A 19,188-nucleotide genomic window follows, 5' to 3' on the forward strand; every position below is an offset into this window, starting at 1 on the left:
TGAGCTAGTGGAAATGTACTAGAGGACACTCAGGGGGAAGTTGGCCAAGGAATTAGGCCATCTGTTTGCTAATTGGAGCTTAGGGCAGTTGGGCTTCTACCCTTCCACAGACCGCAGGAGGGGGGCCCATCTTTCTTGATGATTGCATTTCTAGGAGGTGTCTCCCAGGTCCTTGAGAAGGACATTCCTGGACTTTAAGACTGCACAAAGATTTACACCTCAAGAGGCAGAGAAAGAATTTATAATCACAAGTTTCATAAAGTAAATGCTGTGAGAAAAGAGAAGCCAAGGGCTTACAGCTAGGGAGAAGCTTGTCTAAACTTTAGCCAAGCCGAGGGGAACATTAAGGCTGTCTGGGTCGTATACATCACCAGTAATTTTTCCCATTGCCTGTGAAATAAAAATGACTGCAATGAAATAATACCTAAAAAGGAATAGATCATGCAGTGAAATAAAATGCATGTACCCAAGTCCGAATTTCACCATTTTATAAGCCCAGAGGTAAACACAGCCCAGTCATTGGAAACTGGATGCTTTATTAGTATATTTGAGCAATTTTACAAATTGGGAAAGTATTAAATGGTTTAATGGATCAAACATCTGGGATTGTTTTAGCACTTTCTCTCCCTTTGGTAGGCTGTGCCCTAGTGATGCCGACTTTCTAGCCATTATGTGGAAAAGATGTCAGCTGGATGCCGGAGAGTGACTTCAGTTTGTTGACCCAGAAGGAGTGATATGAGGATATTTGGCTCATGACAGCTTATCATCTCAGTCTGGCTGGGGAAGATAAAAAAAAAAAAAGGAAGGTAGAGAAGCAAAAAATGTTCTTTAAACCTCTGGGATATTGCCAGTATGCTCTCTCTGATGCATGATGTCATTTACTGAAATGACCTGTCTCACTGTAATAGATCTAAATGGAAACTTTTAGACAAGTATTATAATGGGCTTAGAAAGCAAAACATGGGCAGGTCCTGATTACTATCTGAATTTCTAGACACCCTGTATTGAAACCCATTTTTCCAAAACTGCTAATTTGAATGAAATAAAACTTGCTGTGGTGAAAGAAAAAAAAATAGCCAAGGCCCAGAATTAGATGTTTCTGTAACTTTGTTGTATCCTTCCAGAGGAAATCTGGCTGTCCTAAAATTTGCAAATCAAATATAGGAATCAAAATGCTGAACAGAGACAGGATGTAAATATTTACTTTCCAATCCATTGAATTATTAAAAAAGATTTCAGAAATGTTTGATCTGGCAAGACAAGAAACAGGACTGAAAGTCAGTCTGGTTATTTGCCGTAAGGGAAAATTGATCAGCAGCAGAGAATCCAAACCTAAGAGAATTTAGTGAGGTATTATTAATTTAGAATCTTGCCGGGAAGATGAAGTGAAAAAGCATTTCTCCCTCATTGTATCAAAAATTTCAAAAGCAAAGCAATAGATACATTGGTGAAATGTAATTTACAAGAGATTAAACTGTATAACCAAGAGGGGATTGGTGGTTGATACGTGTGTATGTGTGTCTCAGACAAATGTCTAGATATTGTATTTGCGAAAACCACTAAAAATATGTGTTGCAAAGAAAAGTATTCTGTGGGTCTCTTTACCTTAGCTCCAGTTCCACCTTTACTAATTAGTATGAATTTAGATGCTCTTATTATGTGCATGTGGCTGTAAATTTATTTCATGCCCTTGCTTAGGAAATGCAGTCATGTGCTACCTTATGTTTTGAGCAATGACGGACCACATACATTATGGCAGCTACATCAGGCAGCCTGGGTGTGTAGCGGACTGTACCCTCTGGGTTTGTGTAAGAACAGTTATGATCTTTGCGCAGTGATGAAGTTGCCTAATGACACCTTTCCCAGAACACCTCCCCTTCATTAAGTGATATATGACCATATTTATTTAGCACATATTCAGTCAGGCCCTTGGGGTCTGTATGTGAACAAAACAGGTGAGGATTTCTGGCCTCCTGGAGTTATATTCTAGTGGGACAAGACAAAGTAAACAATATATATAATAAATGAGAAAATCGTGTGCTGTGTTAAGACATGACAAATTCTGTCAAAATATGAAGAAGTGGTTCAGGGTAAGACCCACGGGAGCAGAGGATTGCTGAGTGGAAGGAATTTTAAAAGGGAGGTCAGGAGACACCAGCCTATGCGAGAGGGTGAGGTTTGAGCACAGACTTGACTGACGGATGTTAGCCCAGTGGACCTAGAGAAGAGCATCACAGGCAGAGCAAATGGCTTAGCAAAGTTCCTGAGCTGAGAGCACGGAGGCTCCATTCATTCAAAGAGCACCAAAGAGGTCCCTGGTTAAAGGAGGGGAGTGAGCTGTCGTCTCAGCCTGGTTTATTTTTTGTTGTTGTTGTTGATAGAACTGAGCACCACAGACTGGGTGATTTATAAAGAAAAGAGGTTTATTTAGCTCACAGTTCTGGCAGCTGGGGATTCTGAGGGCATGGTACGGGGACCTGCTTGGCATCTGGTGAGGACCATCTTGCTGTCTCATGACATGTCCAAGGGCATCACAGGGTGGGACAGAGCATGTGTGCTGACTCAGGTCTCTCTCCCTCTTCATATAAAGCCACTAATGCCATTATGAGGGCTTTATCTTCTTGACCTCGTCGAATCCTAATGGCCTCCTGAAGACCCAGCATCCTAGCATGTGAATTTGGGGATTAAGATGTCAACACATGAGCTTTCCAGGCACACATCAAACTACTGGGAAGAAAAGCAGAGAAGGGAGAGACAGATGGCGATGGAATGAGGGGTGGGGCAGGTGGTGACAGGACCCGGCAGTTATGTCATGGGGACTTTGTTTTTCACTCTGTGTGAAGTTGAGTCCTTGCAGTTTTCTGAGCACACGATTAGTACCTGTTGTGCAAAGAAGAGCATCTCAGTGGACAAAGGTATAGACGGGGAGACATTATTTGGTTATTGCAGGAATCCAGGCTAGCACGATGGGGCTTGAACATCCATGACGATGGGGAAACAGAGGATGTGGGAGACTCGATTAGCTCCAGCACTATTTTCTAGCAGTCAGATAGTACAGTGCGGGAGAAAGAAAGGAATCAAGATTGGCTCCATTTCCTTTTTTTCCCTCCTGAGAAAATGGAAGGAGAGAATTATGAAAAAACAGGATTGGAGAAAGGTGTGAATACAGTAGGTTTTGGGGGAAAGAAGACAATTTTGGTTTTGAATCTATTAAGGAGAGGGTTGAATATATGTCTGGGGTTCTGGGAGGAAGTGTAGACAGACATTTTTTGACATCTAGGTAACGTCTACACCCGTGAGGCTGAGGGAGCTGACCAGGGGGTAAAAGTAGAGAGGACAGGAGCAGAGTGCAGGATGGCGACCTGGAGAGTCTCAACTTTAAAAGGTAATAGGGGGCGGAAAGAACCAGCAACGGGACTTGAGATGGCGCCTCCAACGGGAAGGAAGGAAACTAAGAGAAGGTGCTTTGGGGGAGCAACGTGAGCAGAGTGGATCGAGGCCGAGTGAGAGGCCCGAGGGTCCACTGCGGCTGGTAGGTCAGATGGTGGGAGGACGGAGCCTGACCCCTGGCCGTAGCTGCTCGGAGTCCTTTGCTGACTGTGATGAGCAATTTGTGTTGAGGGGTAGGAGGCAAGCCTCGGACTGGAGTTGGCCCAAGAGCAGGGGTGAAGGATGTTGGAATGAGTGATGTGACTTGAAGAGTGTGCATGGAAAAAGAAGGAACAACAAAAAACAAAATAATAGGGCAAGGTCAAGGGAAAATTTCTCTTTTCCTTTTAAGATGGGGCAGATGGCAGTGTGCTGATGTAACAGGGCGCTGATAGGAGTGATCCTTAGAGAGGAAAAAGGAAAGAAGTGGGGAGGAGAGCTGCTAGGGAGGTGCTGCACAGGAGACGTGCTCATGGGTGGCTCCTTCGATGGGGAAGGTGCTGCAGACACCACTGGACTTGGGTCCCCACCAGGTCCCTGGGACCCCCTATTCTCATCTCTGCTGCTCTTTCAGCTTCACCAGGCAGCCTTTCCACAGAGCTGTCTGGCCTGGTGCTTACAGCTGCCCCCCTCAGCGTTCCCAGCAGGGAGGAGTCCCTTCTCCATGCGTTCCAATGAAATCCTGCAATGGTTCACTGGCCTGGCTCAAGGTCACCTGCCCACTCCTGAAACAGTCACTGCCACCAGGGGAGGCCATGCTGGGATTCAGGGACAGACACCAGAAAGGACTAGCAGCAAAACAGGAGGCTCCATAGAGTCTTATTTTCTTCTTCCTGCAAAAAGAACTTCACTGGTAAAATACAAGACACAAGACAGTTGAGAAGTTCTAAATGCAGCCTAGGGGACAACACGTACCGTTGAGTGGAACCAGGCAGATTCTGGGGCCATGTTCTTTCTATGTCCTTCCATTGTTGTAATTTAATGTCAAGATCAAAGTGATCCAGGCCAGCTTAGACTCTTGGGGGAATCTAGATGAAATCACCTATGGAAAAAAAAAAAGTAATTATCTTAGAGGGAAGCCTTCCAATGACAGTTTTAATTAAGCCAATTATTTTCTAGAACTGGAGATGTCTGAATGGTGGCTCCGAGTGTCATTCAACTATGGTCACTTGTGTCTGTGTCCTTGAACACCTGTGTCCTTTTACACTTTAATCTCCTGGGGAGGCACTGGATAGCTCCTCCCTGTATGAGACTGTTATATCCCCTTCACTGATAACCGCCAGAAATGGTCACCACACTGTTCTTATTATTACTAGGGGACAGTATGGCTTTTATCTGTATTTTGAGGTTTCAACCAAGAAGATTTTTTCTCCTTATATTTTCTTGAAGCTGTTAAGCCGTACCTCCCAGCCCACCAGCAAATGTGGGTGATATCTAGCAGGTAGGATATATGAGGTTGAAACATAATTCAGCTTGCTAGGTTATTTATAATTGATCAACACTGAATTTATTATTTGAATGTGTTCTTGGGATAAAATATACCACTATGATAGTTGTAATTATTCCAGGGGTATAGATGAAAAAAGGGGTAATTTTTAAAGTGACATTCTCACATAGATTAAAATAACTTTTAAAATAAGTAATTTCTCACTGGCACTAAAATAATTTGCATAATATTGGGAAAATTTACTTATCTTCTCTAAATGTTTTAAAGCTTTATTTGAAGAGCGGTGAGAGCATATTTCATCTCACTAGATAATTTTGATAATTAAGTTTAATACAATACATACAATTTCTGGTAAATTGCTTAGCATAAAATAGGCACTGGATAATTTTTAGTTTGCTTTTTTTCCCCTTCATAATTCATAGCCACTTATATTCTAGAAACAGGTTTTTTTAGAAATCTGATGTTTAAAAGTGGTAGGCAACAGATCAAAAAGATGCTATCTTGGGTGGTCATTTGGTCACTGAATTTTTTCAAAGCTCAATTTTGCTGTGATCACAGCTGTTTTGTTGGAGCCAGTAGCAATTAAAATTGTTTTACAACTCAAAAAGTTACAACCACCATATACTCTCAGAGCTTGCTGAATATGGGGGAAATCAATAGGCACTTAGTAGGCTTTTTAACTTTTTAATTCTCAGAGCCTCGTGGCAATGTCTGAGAGTCTTATGAATGGGGAGGATTTTTATTTTTAAGTGTGAATTTTCAGACTATAATATGAAAGTTAAGGAAGGATTCCATTTGCATAGATGGATGGCACTGTTACGCCAAGTCTCAGTAACAGGCCAGGGAAGGAGAAAGAGGAGAATGGGGAGGGCAAAAGGAAGCCCACAACATGGCGGGGTGGGGTGGGAAATGAGCCAGAGCCACAACACTCCAGTTTTCATTTTTGTGGACTAAGGATCTGTAATCTTGGAATAGCTAGGGTTACACAAAGATGGTCTCTATTTTTCTAGGTATTGGTTCGCTGGGATGTTGAATATATTAGCATATTAAAAGCACATTAAGGACAAATAACACTTGACTAGCACCTGAAAGGTTTAGTTAATAAAATAAAGAATTCATTGTAGTATTCTATTTATGGTAGTTCAGAGTTTTCAATTTGCTGGAGTTGGAGTTGGCATCCCTTTCTCCATGAAGAAAGTTAAATGTGTTAATTGTCTAGTCTCCAGAAGCCAGGATTGGTGGCCATGGCCATGCCACCAGTGGAGGGTCACCCCAGCTGTGGTTGTGTTTGTACCCTGTGCCACAGTTGTTCCTTCCTGCCATCATAATCTGGCCTACCAAAAGTCTGCCAAGACCCATGACCTATCTATCTCGCCCTTTCCATATGGCCCTTCAACCTTTGTCTTGAAATTAGAGCAAGAACACTCTATCACGCCCCGAGAGCATGTACATCTGCAGAGCTACACAGCTTAAAACCCCTCAGCCATCTTTGGATTCCCTGTGGCCGTCTTATCCTGCTGAAATTGGTTGGTAAAGCCTAGGAGCTTCTGAATTTCCATTACTTTATCAGTGTACCTTGTTAATGACATAGCTCAATTTGCATACCAGTTGTACCTTTTCACCACAGGTAAGAAATTGAAATGTTCAAGGTCAATTAACTGCAAATGTTTCAAGTGGGCCAGTGCCGTTGGAACTGTGAGGAACGCAGGGAAGAGGGAGCGGTCAGTGAGGGACTCCACTTTCTCCTGATGAGAATCGATGATCCAATTTTAACCCACTAGAATCATGCTGATTCTTTCTTCCTGGCTGTGCTTCTCTCATGTTTGCGTTTTAAATACTGGTCTGTAAAGGTGTGTGTGCTGAAATGTCAGAGAAATACTGTGAAATTCCAGATTTAAAAAAAAAAACAACCTCATTACTGATTTTAGATCATTAAAATTAACTACAAAGAGCAGGAAGCAAAATAATTGGCATTTTTCTCAAAGGCATAGGATGCTATAGATAAAATTTCAAATGTAAAACTTTCAAGTAAAGTCAATAGCTGTCTGGAGGCACTTCCCTAACTTCTCTTGATAAAAAAAGGATAAAAATTCAGAGAGATATACAGTGGTAGCAATAAGTGGACCAAGAATGCTTGGTTAACATCAGATCCCAGAAGACTTTCAACTTTGAGGCTTTGGATGGGCCATGGGGTGAAATAGTAAGGTCAGAGAGACCAATGGAAGGAAATGTTCCTTCATTCACCACCCCCATCATTGCCTGCACTTCCAAGACGTGGTCCAGACATGTTCACCAGAGGGAGGGAGGTTGCTCAGTAGCTAAACCCTAAGGGTGTCTTATTCCCCTCAGCACTGTCTTTTCTATAGCTACAGGGAACTACCAGTCCCCGCTTACTCATCATGAAAATACACCAGGCGCTGTTGTGTCCTTGTTAAGAGCCCTGTACCTCTTGCCTGTTCTGTAGGCAAGGACAAGATGTTCAAGCTCTGTAACTGACTCATCTTCTATGAAAAAGGTTGCTTTGAAAATTAAATAACAGTGCTTCCCAGAGTGTCTGACACAATATACGCACATGCTGCACAAATACTAAGTTCTACCGTAGTAAATAAGTGCAGGAGGATGGATGTTGTTTCATTGTAGCCCGAGAAATGAAGAGTGGAAGATACGTTGACTCAGATTTTAAAATAATGCTATGGGGCAGTTCCCATGGAGGGTTCAGGAACTCCCTGAGCTGCCTGTGGCAGGGCACTATTTAAGGTGCACTTCAGAGCCTTCAGGGATGATTACCATGTAGATAGCAGTCTGCAGGACTGAGCCGTACCCCTCATGGACTGCAGATAGCAGTGCCAAACAAACAGCACCAACACACCTAAATTCAGCCAGTGCCCTTGACTACCCAGTAAGCTCTCTTGCCTAATACGTGAGAACATTCTACTTGTTAACATAAAAAAGGTAGAAGGTATTGGTGACCAAGAGAACTTCATCGAGGTCACCCAAGGTTCTGAAAAGACAGAGGAAATTAAAAGTAAAAATTTGCTAACAGAAATTTTGCAATGTGCTAAAGATTCTGGATCTCAGAAAGAGGGAGAGCTCTGTGTGTGGAGTTGAAGACATTTTTGGATAATGATTTGCTTTAAGAAAGAAGAAAATCTGAAAGAGTAGTTCTAAAGGGAATGGTGTAAGTGATATTGGGAATTGTACCCTAATGCAAGCAGAAGTTAGTGGGATGGCACCCGTAGAAGATGTTTTTTAGAATTCTGGTCAGTTCCTCTTGAGGAGTTGATTATAGCTATACCTCAACCACTTCCTAAACTGGTCAGTCACCATGTGGGGTCACTATGCATCAGCCCTTATCACACCAAAGGTAGGCGCAGAAAACTAGAGGTAGCCCCTATGTCCTAGAGTTTCCAAGAGCAATTATTCGAATTATCCAGTCCACGAAAAGCCTGCAAAGCCTGGCTAACCTCACCCTACCTCCTGTAATAAGCTGCTTCTTATAACTTCAACCCATTATTATCCTGTCCCCTGGTTGTAACCCCTTGTGACCCTGCCTGGAAGCCTTCTCTTGTTTGGAATTGCAGGTAGCAAAGTATTCTACCTTTCCTTTCATTTATCAGAGGGTCACTGTGTTGCGTTCCACCATCAAAAGACTCTTTAAAAAACTTATGAGATAGTTGTCAACACAGATGTGTCCCTTTGAGTCTTACAGAGTTGCATGCCTCCACCATCATGGAAACATTCACTGGGTCTCTTTGAATTGGGGTTTTACTCAAGGTTTCATAAAATAGGTCACAGATGTCAACAATAATGCTCATATAAAATTTCATGTAAATTAATGGTAATCTCTACTGAAAGTTTCAGACCTTATTACCGGGGCCTCTTGGTGGGTGGCAAAAGAGTAGGGAAAAGAAAACATACTAATATTCCCATTTGTGATGTTATGTAATAGATACTGCATTTTAATAGGAATTGAATATCAGATAAATATGGATTCCAGAATGTGTCAGGTCCTACTTCCTGAGTTTTGTGATGGTTATGTATTACTTACATAATCATCAATGTCAGTTTTTAAAAAAAATAAACTCCCAAAGTAATTTCCCAAATTACTATATTAAACTGGAAAAATGAATCATCTTAAGAAGACAGACAGGAATCACAGCTATAATCTGTATGTATTGGGGGGGAAAAAAAGAGTACAATCCATTCTGCTCTACCCAAACCTCCTTTTGTATACATCAAACTCCTGTCTTTCACTTCTGAGTGCTGAAGCTTAACTTGCTTAGAGACTTCTCCCTGGTTCTCCTTCACACAGCACTTCCCTTTCCCAGAGGGGTGGTGGTGTGTTGGTAAACTCCTTGGGTGGATGCTTATTTGTAGAGTTGCCCATTTCCATGCTTTAAGCACCACCACTAGTAGCAACTGCAGAGATGGTCGTGTTTAACAACTGGCTTGCAAAATGGAAAATTTAACAATCACACAGGGTTGCAAGTCAGCGCCAGCCACTGCTGTACACAGCTGTTCGTCTTCTTTGGTGTTATCACTTCTTGCACGTCATCTCACCATTAGTGTTTTCATGCTGTGCTTTCCCTGTGCCTCTCAGTGTCTGTCCTTCCCAGGACAGTAGACACCCCTGAGGGCAGGACTGTTCTTTGGCCGTTGTCTACCAAAATTTAACAATGAAATTCATTTCCTGTTTAAAAAGTCTAAGCATGACCAAAGGTAGTTTTCTAGTTCCTCCAGGTCTAGGTTTGCCTTTATAGCCATCCCTGAGTGAATGGATGGTCAGACAGTACCCACACATGTGTGCTGGCAGTAAGCTTGCGCCAAGTGTTGACCTGCATGTTCATCTTTCCAATGAGGCACCTAAAATGTTTAGCAAGAATCGGAGTTTTCCACAGTATGTTGGAATGAACATAACCAACATGGACTTCATCCATGTACACTAAATTCTGGATTTCTTATATTTTACTGCAGTTATGAGAAGTTTCATATCCTGGAAGTTTGACTTTCCTAAGTTCCATAGAAGAATACAGTCTTGTTGATATTTCCACTCAGAGATTTTTTAACTAATTCTTCTTTCCCAACTTCTCCTGCTTCTGTTTTCACTAAAGGAGCTGGTGGGTGGTCTCCACTTGTGTCCAACAAATACCAGTGGTTGCAGATCGACCTTGGAGAGAGAATGGAGATTACCTCTGTGGCTACCCAAGGGGGATATGGGAGCTCCAACTGGGTGACCAGCTACCTCCTGATGTTCAGCGACAGTGGCAGGAACTGGAAACAGTACCGACAGGAAGACAGCATGTGGGTATGTTTCTTAAATAAAAGCCACCGTCTCCCAGGGAAAGAGGTGCGGTCATAGCTGCAGCTGCATTGTCCATCTCTTAAGTTAAATACATACAGAATCTTCAGAATTGCTTTGAAAGTGCTTCTAAGAGAAAATAGGGCCAATATTTATCTTCTCATAAAATTCATGGCAAATTTATGGCAATACTAAAATTCATGGCAAATTTATGGCAATACTAATTCATTTCCCAGGGTCCTCAGAAATTAATAACTTGTTAGGGTGAAATCCTAAGACATAAACAAAACTTGTATAAAACCAAATTTTGTTCAATGCCGTTTTTTCACTGTCTTTATTTAAAATGAATCAAAAGGAATTTATCTCTGATAGCTCAAAGATTTCTGTCACCCAGTCTGTCTAGAACGTGAAAGCTTGAGTGTGGAGTTATAGGTACGCACATATGTGCACACAAATGGTAGGATTTATACCTGAACCTGTCTGAGGTCTCAAACGCCAAGTGCTATGTAGAGAGCGTGCCTGGGGTGCCCCCTCTGTAAGAGGCAGGTTACGACCAAGTAGGAGGTTCTCCTAGTCGGCTGATTGCACATCCCACCTGATGGAAGAGGAAGAGGGAGATTGCTTGATAACACAGGGAGAATTCTTAGTGTAGGAGAAAACGTTTGTTTGGATCCATGTGGGCCAGGGACAACACACTGCAATCAAAGAACTATTTCCCCCCTCTGGCTGAGCTGCTGGAACCAGAGAAAATGAGTAACTTAATGAAGCATTATTCTTAGCACGCAGATAATTTGGAAGCCTATTTGGGCACATAATGATAATTTTCTTTGACCTGTCAATTGCCTCTTTTTTGAAACTTCCTGGAACTCTGTTAGATATTATAAACTCATTGAAGAAATGGACTGTGATTTACTCACCTTTGTATCTCAAAAGCTCTTGGTGGCCATTCAGTCCATGTTTATTGATGTAGATTCAATTGAGAAGAGGTAGCCGTACTCCTTTCTCTGGAGAGAACTGTGGGCTGGTAGAAGTTTCTCATAAGCATCTTTAAGAAGAGCTGCTTTAAAATCCAGAGAAGGTTGAAGCTGTGTATAAGACTGAAAAAAAAATTAACCCCCCCAAAAACAACTGAATATTATGGTCGACTTAATTCCATGAGCACCATTCAAACTAGGGATAAAATAAACAGTAATTATGAGCCAATAACAATGAACGCTTAATGAGGTATTTATTTTAACTAGGTGTCTGGGTTATCTTTGACTCTTTTTCTAAATTAAGCATTGGAGTTTTCAACTGGATGAGTAGTGGCTATTGCCTGCTAATATTTTGCTGTGTTAATTAAAAGGTATGGTTTTGATTTTCTTAAAGCAAGAGAGAGATCCACCACGAAAATGAATGTGTTTCTGTTTGTCGGGCTGTGGACAGCCAAGCCTAGGTTTTGCCATTGCCTTTTTTTGTTTTGTTTTGTTTTACTTTATTAAATATGAGGGGTTCGGGGTGAAATAGTGGCATGAGTGATGTCCTTACTAATCCACACCAATGACAGCAAAGGCGTGGCTTCTCTCCCATGCTGTTCAGGTGACAATGTTTCTTAGACCGTGCTGTGATTTGTTGGTTTATTCATTATTGTCCTTTCTTGAGTTTCCTATAAATAAAGACTATATCTCCCTACTTTCATTTTAGCATCCCCAAAGTGTACCTGTGCCTGGCATGTTGCAGATAAATACTAAATGTGGAATGAATGAATAAGGAAATGAATGAGTGAATGAATGAATGGCTAAATGAAGCGTGCTTTCTTATAGGACACTTGTACCCTACCTACACTGACACCCTTCTGCCCCTATCAGCTCTTCGTGTGTGTGTGTTGTACTGGTTCGATAGTGATAGGATGACAGTGGTTTTCTTACGCATCTTGTACTTTTTTATGGGGTCGTTTTTTTCCCCCTTCTCATCTACATTAGCATTTCGGTCACCCAACATCTAGGGTGGTACATGATGCTTTTATTTCAGTAAATTAGTGAAAGAACCAATAAATGAAGGAATAGAGCTGAAGATGTTTTTCTAATCTATGCCTATCTTTGTACGACTTTCTGGGAGATAGGGAAAGAATTCATGTGAATGCCACAGAAGAGATAAGGTACACAAGAACAAAGCAGAGAAATATGTAGAAAAGCATGCAAATATTATTTTTCAGTTAAAATTATACCTTCATTTTATAAAAAAATTCTTTTTATTTTTACGTGACGGTGGAATATATTTTGGCAGATTATACATACATAGAGTATAACTTTTATTCTATTTAGGATCCCACTCTGTGGTTGTCCATGATGTAGAGTTACCCTGGTCATGTATACAAACACAAGACTAGGAAAGTTATGACTGATTGATTCTACGGTCTTTATTATTCTCCTCCACCCTCCCTTCCCTTCATTTCCCTTTGTCTGAATCAATGGATTTCTATCATTGCTGTCCCCAACCTTCTTTGTTTTGGGTTAGCATCCACAAATCAGACAGAACAGTTGGCCTTTGGGTTTTGGAATTGGCTTATTTCACTTAGCATATCCTCCAGTTCCATCTATTTACTGGCAAATGCCATAATTTCATTCTTCTTTATGGGAGAATAATATCACATTGTGTGTGTGTGTGTGTGTGTGTGTGTGTGTGTGAATGTGTGTCTATGTGTGTGTGTGTGTATGTATGTATGTGTGTATATATATATATATATATATATATATATATATATATCACATTTTGTTTATCAATTCATCCATTGAAGGGCACCCGGCTTGTTTTCAAAGCTTGGCTATTGTGAGTTGAGCTGCTATAAACATGGATGTGGCTACATCACTGCGGTATGCTGTTTTTAAGTCCTTAGGGTATAGACCTAGGAATTGGATAACTGGGTCAAATGATAGTTCCATTCCAAGTTTTCTAAGAAATCTCCTACTGCTTTCCAGAGTGGTTGCCCCAATTTGCAGTCCACGAACAATATATGAGAGTACCTTTCTCCCTAAACATTTATTGTCGCTTGTATTCTTGATAATTGCCATTCTGATTGGAGTGAGATGGAATCTCAGTGTAGTTTTAATTTGCATTTATCTAATTGTTAGTGATATTGAACATTTTTTATACATTATTTGACCTTTCGTATTTCTTCTTCTCTGAAGTGTTTATGCAGTTCCTTTGCCCATTTATTGATTAAGTTATTTATAGTAAGTTTTTTGAGCTCTTTGTATATCCTGGAAATTAATGCCTTATCTGAAGTACTGGTGTTGAAGATTTTCTCCCATTCTGTAAACTCTCTCTTCATGTTGTTGATTGTTTCATTTGCTAAGAAGAAGCTTTTTAGTTTGAATCCATCCCATTTATTGATTCTTTATTTTACTTCTTTTGCTTTAGAGTTGGGCCTACTTTTTCATCTGGTAAGTGCAGGGTCTCTGGTCTAATGCCTAGGTCTTTGATCTACTTAGGGTTCAGTTTTGTGCAGGGTGAGAGATAGGGGTTTAATTTCATTTGGTTACATATGAATTTCCAGTTTTTCCAGAACCATTTTTTGAAGAATCTATCTTTTCTCCAATGTACGTTTATGGCACCTTTGTCTAGGATGAGATAAAAGTGTTTTATTGATATATTTATGTGGGTGTGTCTCTGTGTCCTCTCTTCTGTTCCATTGGTCCTCACGTCTGTTTGGGTGCCAATATCTTGCTATTTTTGTTACTATAAGAATATGCAAAAATTAAGTGTGGACTCCTAAAGTTTTGGTAATGTACAGAATATGGAGGGAGGGTGGAATAGACTGAATTTGTTGAAGAAGTAGATCTTGAGGAAAACATGATGATTTAGAGTTTTGCAAAGATTAAGGAAAGTATTTCACAAAGCTGGAGAAGTGTGACCAAAACCATGGGTTCAGGAGATACCTAAAGACACAGTTTCCTGTGTGATAACCAATGAGACTCCTGGTCCGTTGGGTTTGAGAAGGACTGCATGATGATATTTGATATGATAAAGAAAGCCAAGGAATAGCTTTGAACATCAAGATCAAAATTAAGGTTGTGCCGCAGGTACCATGACCACCCCTAGTGTAGGTGAGGTTATGGAACTGATACACCAACCCCCAAATCTCTAAATCACACACATATTCTCTCTATATATTTGTGTAAGTACATATATTTGTATATAAATATTTTACTTACATATTTGTAGACATATTTCCTGTTACATATTTCTATATTTGAGCTCATATATGTGTGTGTATGTATATATTTATGTTTGTATATGTGTATTTATGTCCTGTTCATCCCAGGTGGGGACAGAGGTCTAGTCTATTCGATAGTCATTCTGGGCTCACTCTGAGGGAAGCTCCCTCTCTGTGATTCTGTAGTTGCCAACACAGGAAAAGGGAAACGTGGCAAATTATTTCTGGGATCCTGACTTTTGACCTGGAAGAACACAGATCACTTCCATTTGAATTTATTATTTTTTAACTCAAAGAACAATCTTGAATTGATGTACATAGGGAAGGATATAACCCTTTGTCATGTTTTAAAAATACGTATTTCCTAACTTATATTTGCTCCGTTTTCGAGATATTATGGGATATATACCAATTATACAAAACATGCCAATTTCCTTTAAGAGTGTCACACTCTACTTCAGACTATCCAAGTAAATCTATAAAAGAGAGTTAGGAAACACAGCAGGCATTTTACGACTATCTGATAGAGAAAAAGTATGTGATAGGAAGTGTTGTCAGCTTAGAAACAATGAACTTGGCAGGAGGACTGTGGTAAGGACCCTTCATCTCATTCCATCTGATGTCAGGCATCAGAGAGGACAATGCCATATATGTACCTAAAAGGATTAATAAAATGCTCCACTGCTTCTTAAAAAATAATCTTTAAAAGAAAAAGTATTTTATTTATTATCTATGCAGACCACTTAATGGAAATGTGAACTTGATAGGTGTATGATATTAAAAAAAATACATTAAGACTTTTCTTCAGAATAAAATTTATAGCCTAAAGTTCATAAAATGTAATTTATACAAAGTGCTCTGCTGGATGGTGAATAAATATTGTATGAAAATTTAGAAAATGAGAGCCACTAAAATTGTTCCTCTGAAAGTGAAGACAAAATAAAAATCCCTCAACATCTAAGACGAAAAGACTCTTTTGAGCCAGTTTATGGTAAGTGATTGGAAAAGTAAATGTAAGGTGTAATTTTCGCTCATTTAAGAACAATTGCTTGAAATATCGTGAAGCCAACATCTTAGAAGAAATTATTTTAAGTAGATCGACATGTGCAAGAACTTTACAGCCAAATTCTCCTGATTCTCTCCGGTAAACACTCAAGGCTCTTTTATCCTGTAGACTAGAAAGGCAAGGAATGGGGCAGCGCCAACCTTACAAATTATTTAAGTGAAAACGAGATTGTTAAACACAATGTTTTTTTTTTTTTGATGAATTTCAGTTGTATATGCTTCCCCCCACTCCCCCAAATGAAAGCTTATATTGCATTTCTGAGTACCTCTTTATTTCTGTTTTTTTTTTTGGACCCAAAGTGCCTAATGTCATGGTTCTGGGTTTGGCTGGCGAAAGACTTGGAGACCTTGTGACATAGTGTAGTCATTTAGATAGAAGTCCACCTGTCAACCAAATATTCAGGTCAGTGTTATCACCGAGAATGACTGAGTTGTCAACTCTGTAAGCCAGACACGATGTAAGCACTACCTGCAGATTTTTAGCATGCATTTGTTTTAAGTCAATAACCAAATACCCAGGGAATTAAGTGGAAAACTGGGAAGACAGATCTGTAAGGGAGATTTGCAGTAAGGGAGGTGGATTCCCCTCTCCTCGTTGTAGGTGGCATTTTTCCCAGCTCTCTTCATGTTGAGCCCTTATTCTAGTGACCTAAGCCTACAGAAACATCTGCGGTGATATAAAGTACAACAGTACGAATGCCATGTATGTCAACATGTCAAACTGTCAGCTTAATGCAGAAGTTGGCCAGTGCCTAGGGAGTACCTTACGCGCTGCTTCTGCCTTTCAAGACACTAATCCCCCAAAGATATTTTTCATTATGGTCTACATTGTTAGCTTCTATCCTCAGGAATTTCCCTGTTTATATTTGTTTAACTATGAGTTCTCCACCCTTTGAAAACAATTGACTCGTAATGCATGATTAAAAGATGACTGCATTTTAGCCGGGTGCGGTGGCGCACGACTGAAATCCTAGCAGTTCTGGAGGCTGAGGCCAGAGAATTGCAGATTCGAATCCAGCCCCAGCAACTTAGCATGGCTGTAAGCAACCTAGTGAGACCCTATTTCAAAATTTAAAAAAATAATAAAATAAAAAGGGCTGGGGATGTGGCTCAGTGGTTAAGCACCCCTGGGTTCAATCCCTAGTACTGCCCCCACTCCAAAAAAAAAAAAAAAAAGGACTGTATTTAAAAAATTGGGGTAAGAACACTTAAAATGAAATATAGCCTCTTAACAAAAATTTAAGCGTTTAAGACAATAGTGTTAATTCAAGGCACGATATTGTGTGTGGTTCTCTAGGACTCAATCCCCTGCGTAGCTGGAATATGATACATGTTGAAAGGTGACCCTGTGTTTTACTGTCCCTCTAGCAGTCGACTCTGTGCTTATGTGAGCTTGACAAGTTTAGATTCCTCATGTAAGTGGGGTCATGCGGTATTTGTCCTTCTCTGGTTGGCTTATTTCACTTAAAATAAACTCCTCAAGTTCATTCATGGTGTCCCTTATTGGCTCAGTTTCCCCCCTTTCTAGAGGCTGAATCACATTCCATAGTGAGTGTGTGTGTGTGTGTCTCGCATTTTCTTTATTCATTTGTGTATGAGCCGTTAAATTGTTTCCATGTCTTGACTATTGTGAATATTGCTGCACTGAATGTGGCAGTATAAATATCTCTTTGAGATCCTGATTTCAGTATTTATTTTTGGGATAAATACCCAGTGAGTAGGATTGCTGGATCATATGGTATTTCAGATTTTTTGAGAAACTTGCATACTGTGTACTGTTTTCTGTAATTGCTCTTGCTATTTTTTTTTTCTTTTTGGGACTGGGGATTGAACTCGGGGGCACTTGACCACTGAGCCACATGCAAACCACCCTATTTTGTATTTATTTAGAGACAATGTCTCACTGTGTTGCATAGTGCCTCACTTTTGCTGAGGCTGGCTTTGAACCTGTGATCCTCCTGTCTCAGCCTCCCAAGCTTGCTGGGGTTACAGGCATGCGCCACTGTGCCTGGCTTTTGCTATTTAAAAAACTTAACAGTGTATGAGGTTCCAGTAGATAGCTTAACTTGTGTAAGTTGATATTTTTTTGGTTTTGGCTTGTATTTCCTGGATGATCAATGTTGTTGAGCATCTTTTCATATGCCTGTTGGCTCTTTTTGCTATTGAAAAAATGCTTTATATGTTTGTTTTATTTTTGTTATGTATTTAGTTTTCATATACCAATGATGAGCTTTATCCAAGAGGGATTTTTTAATCTATTTTTTATTAGTTTCTTTTAGTTATACATAATATTAGGGTTCATTTTGACATAATTATAAAAGCATGGAATAAAATTTGCTCCAGTTCAGTTTTCAGTACTTTCTCTTTTCTCCTTCTCTCTTCTCCTGTTCCAGAAGGAATTTTAAAAATCTCATTTATAATGGTATCAAAAAGAATAAAATGCTTTGAGATAAATTTAACCAAGAGCTATATACAGAGAGCTACAAAATATTGCTAAAAATTAATGAATTGAATTTAATGAATACAAATTAATAGATAGAAATATTTTTCTGTGTTCATGTATTAAAATTTTTAGTATTATTAAAATGTCCATAATACCCAAAGCGATCAATAGATTCAAAGTAATCTGTATCAATCTCCCAAATGCATGTTTTTTTAAGAAGTAGGAATAAACTCTGAAATTTAAAGTCAAAGGACCCTGATCAACAAATACGATTTTAAGAACAAAGGTGGAGGCACCACATATACTGATTTCAAAACATATCACAAAGCTCCAGTAATGAAAATAGTATTGTACTGGTGTTAAATCAGACCAGTGGAATAGAATGGATCCCAGAAGTGAACCCACCCATATATGGTCAACTGATCCCTCACAAGGTTGTCAAGAACATGTGATGGGGAAATTGGAAAGTGGATATCCATATGCAAAATGATGAAATTGGGCCCTCACCTTGCACCATCTACCCAAATCAAGTTGAAATGAATTAAAGACTTACACATGAGGATCTATAACTATAAAAATAGTTAAAAGAAAATATAGGGGGAAATTTTATGACCTTGCTCTTGGTAATGCATGAATTTCTCTTTTCTTTTTTCTGGAAATGACACTAAAAGCAAAAGCACCCCCCCAAAAAATCCAAAAACAAACAAAAAACCCACTACCACCACCACCACCAACAAAAACATATAGAGATGAGTGGGACTGTATTAAAAACCTTCTGCACAGCAAAGGAAGCAATTAATGTAATGAAAAGACATACTTCAGAGGGGGAGAAAATATCTGGACCACATATATCTGGTAATGTGTTAACATATACTGACATTTGAGTTTCTAATATGTCATCCACCATGAATCAGAACAGTTAGCTAGGCACCTTCTCTATCGAGTGTGTCCCCTCTGTCACATGCCATATCAGTCCCTTCTCATAAACTTCTATGGGACACATATGTGTTGGGGATTTAAATTAATACATAATATACAAGAAAATACCTGTAAACTCCTTTGCGCTGAAGGCAAACATGCATAGCAATGTAGGAGAGACGTAGGTGATCCTGTCTTATGTTCTTAAACTTGACTGTCTCTAAGAAGGAAAGTGAAACTTGTTTGGAGAGAGAGATTAGAAATAGCAGGAGGTCTGATTTGGTACCTCCTGCAAATGTATACCCTTATCAAGATCATCCTCAAATTATTGATCAGAGAGCAACATGCTTTAAAAACGTGTTATGAGTTTCTCTCCCATTCGACTGTGTGAC

The 19,188-nt window shown here is 39.8% G+C and overlaps 1 protein-coding gene across 6 annotated transcripts in view; it reads left to right on the top strand.

The window, feature by feature from the left end:
* The window catches only part of Cntnap4 (contactin associated protein family member 4), a 237,479-nt gene that overhangs the window by 59,165 nt on the left and 159,126 nt on the right, over positions 1–19,188 (top strand). For 5 of the 6 annotated variants that reach the window (XM_026409135.2, XM_026409139.2, XM_026409141.2 and 2 more), the window contains exon 3: positions 9,988–10,181. In XM_026409135.2, the coding sequence (XP_026264920.1) occupies positions 9,988–10,181 (194 nt within the window). The remainder of the gene's footprint in view (positions 1–9,987; positions 10,182–19,188) is intronic. The other variant, XM_026409136.2, reaches the window with a different exon arrangement.

The sequence above is a fragment of the Urocitellus parryii genome, chromosome 15, assembly GCF_045843805.1.
Source record: "Urocitellus parryii isolate mUroPar1 chromosome 15, mUroPar1.hap1, whole genome shotgun sequence".
In the NCBI taxonomy this organism is placed as follows: Eukaryota; Metazoa; Chordata; class Mammalia; order Rodentia; family Sciuridae; genus Urocitellus; species Urocitellus parryii.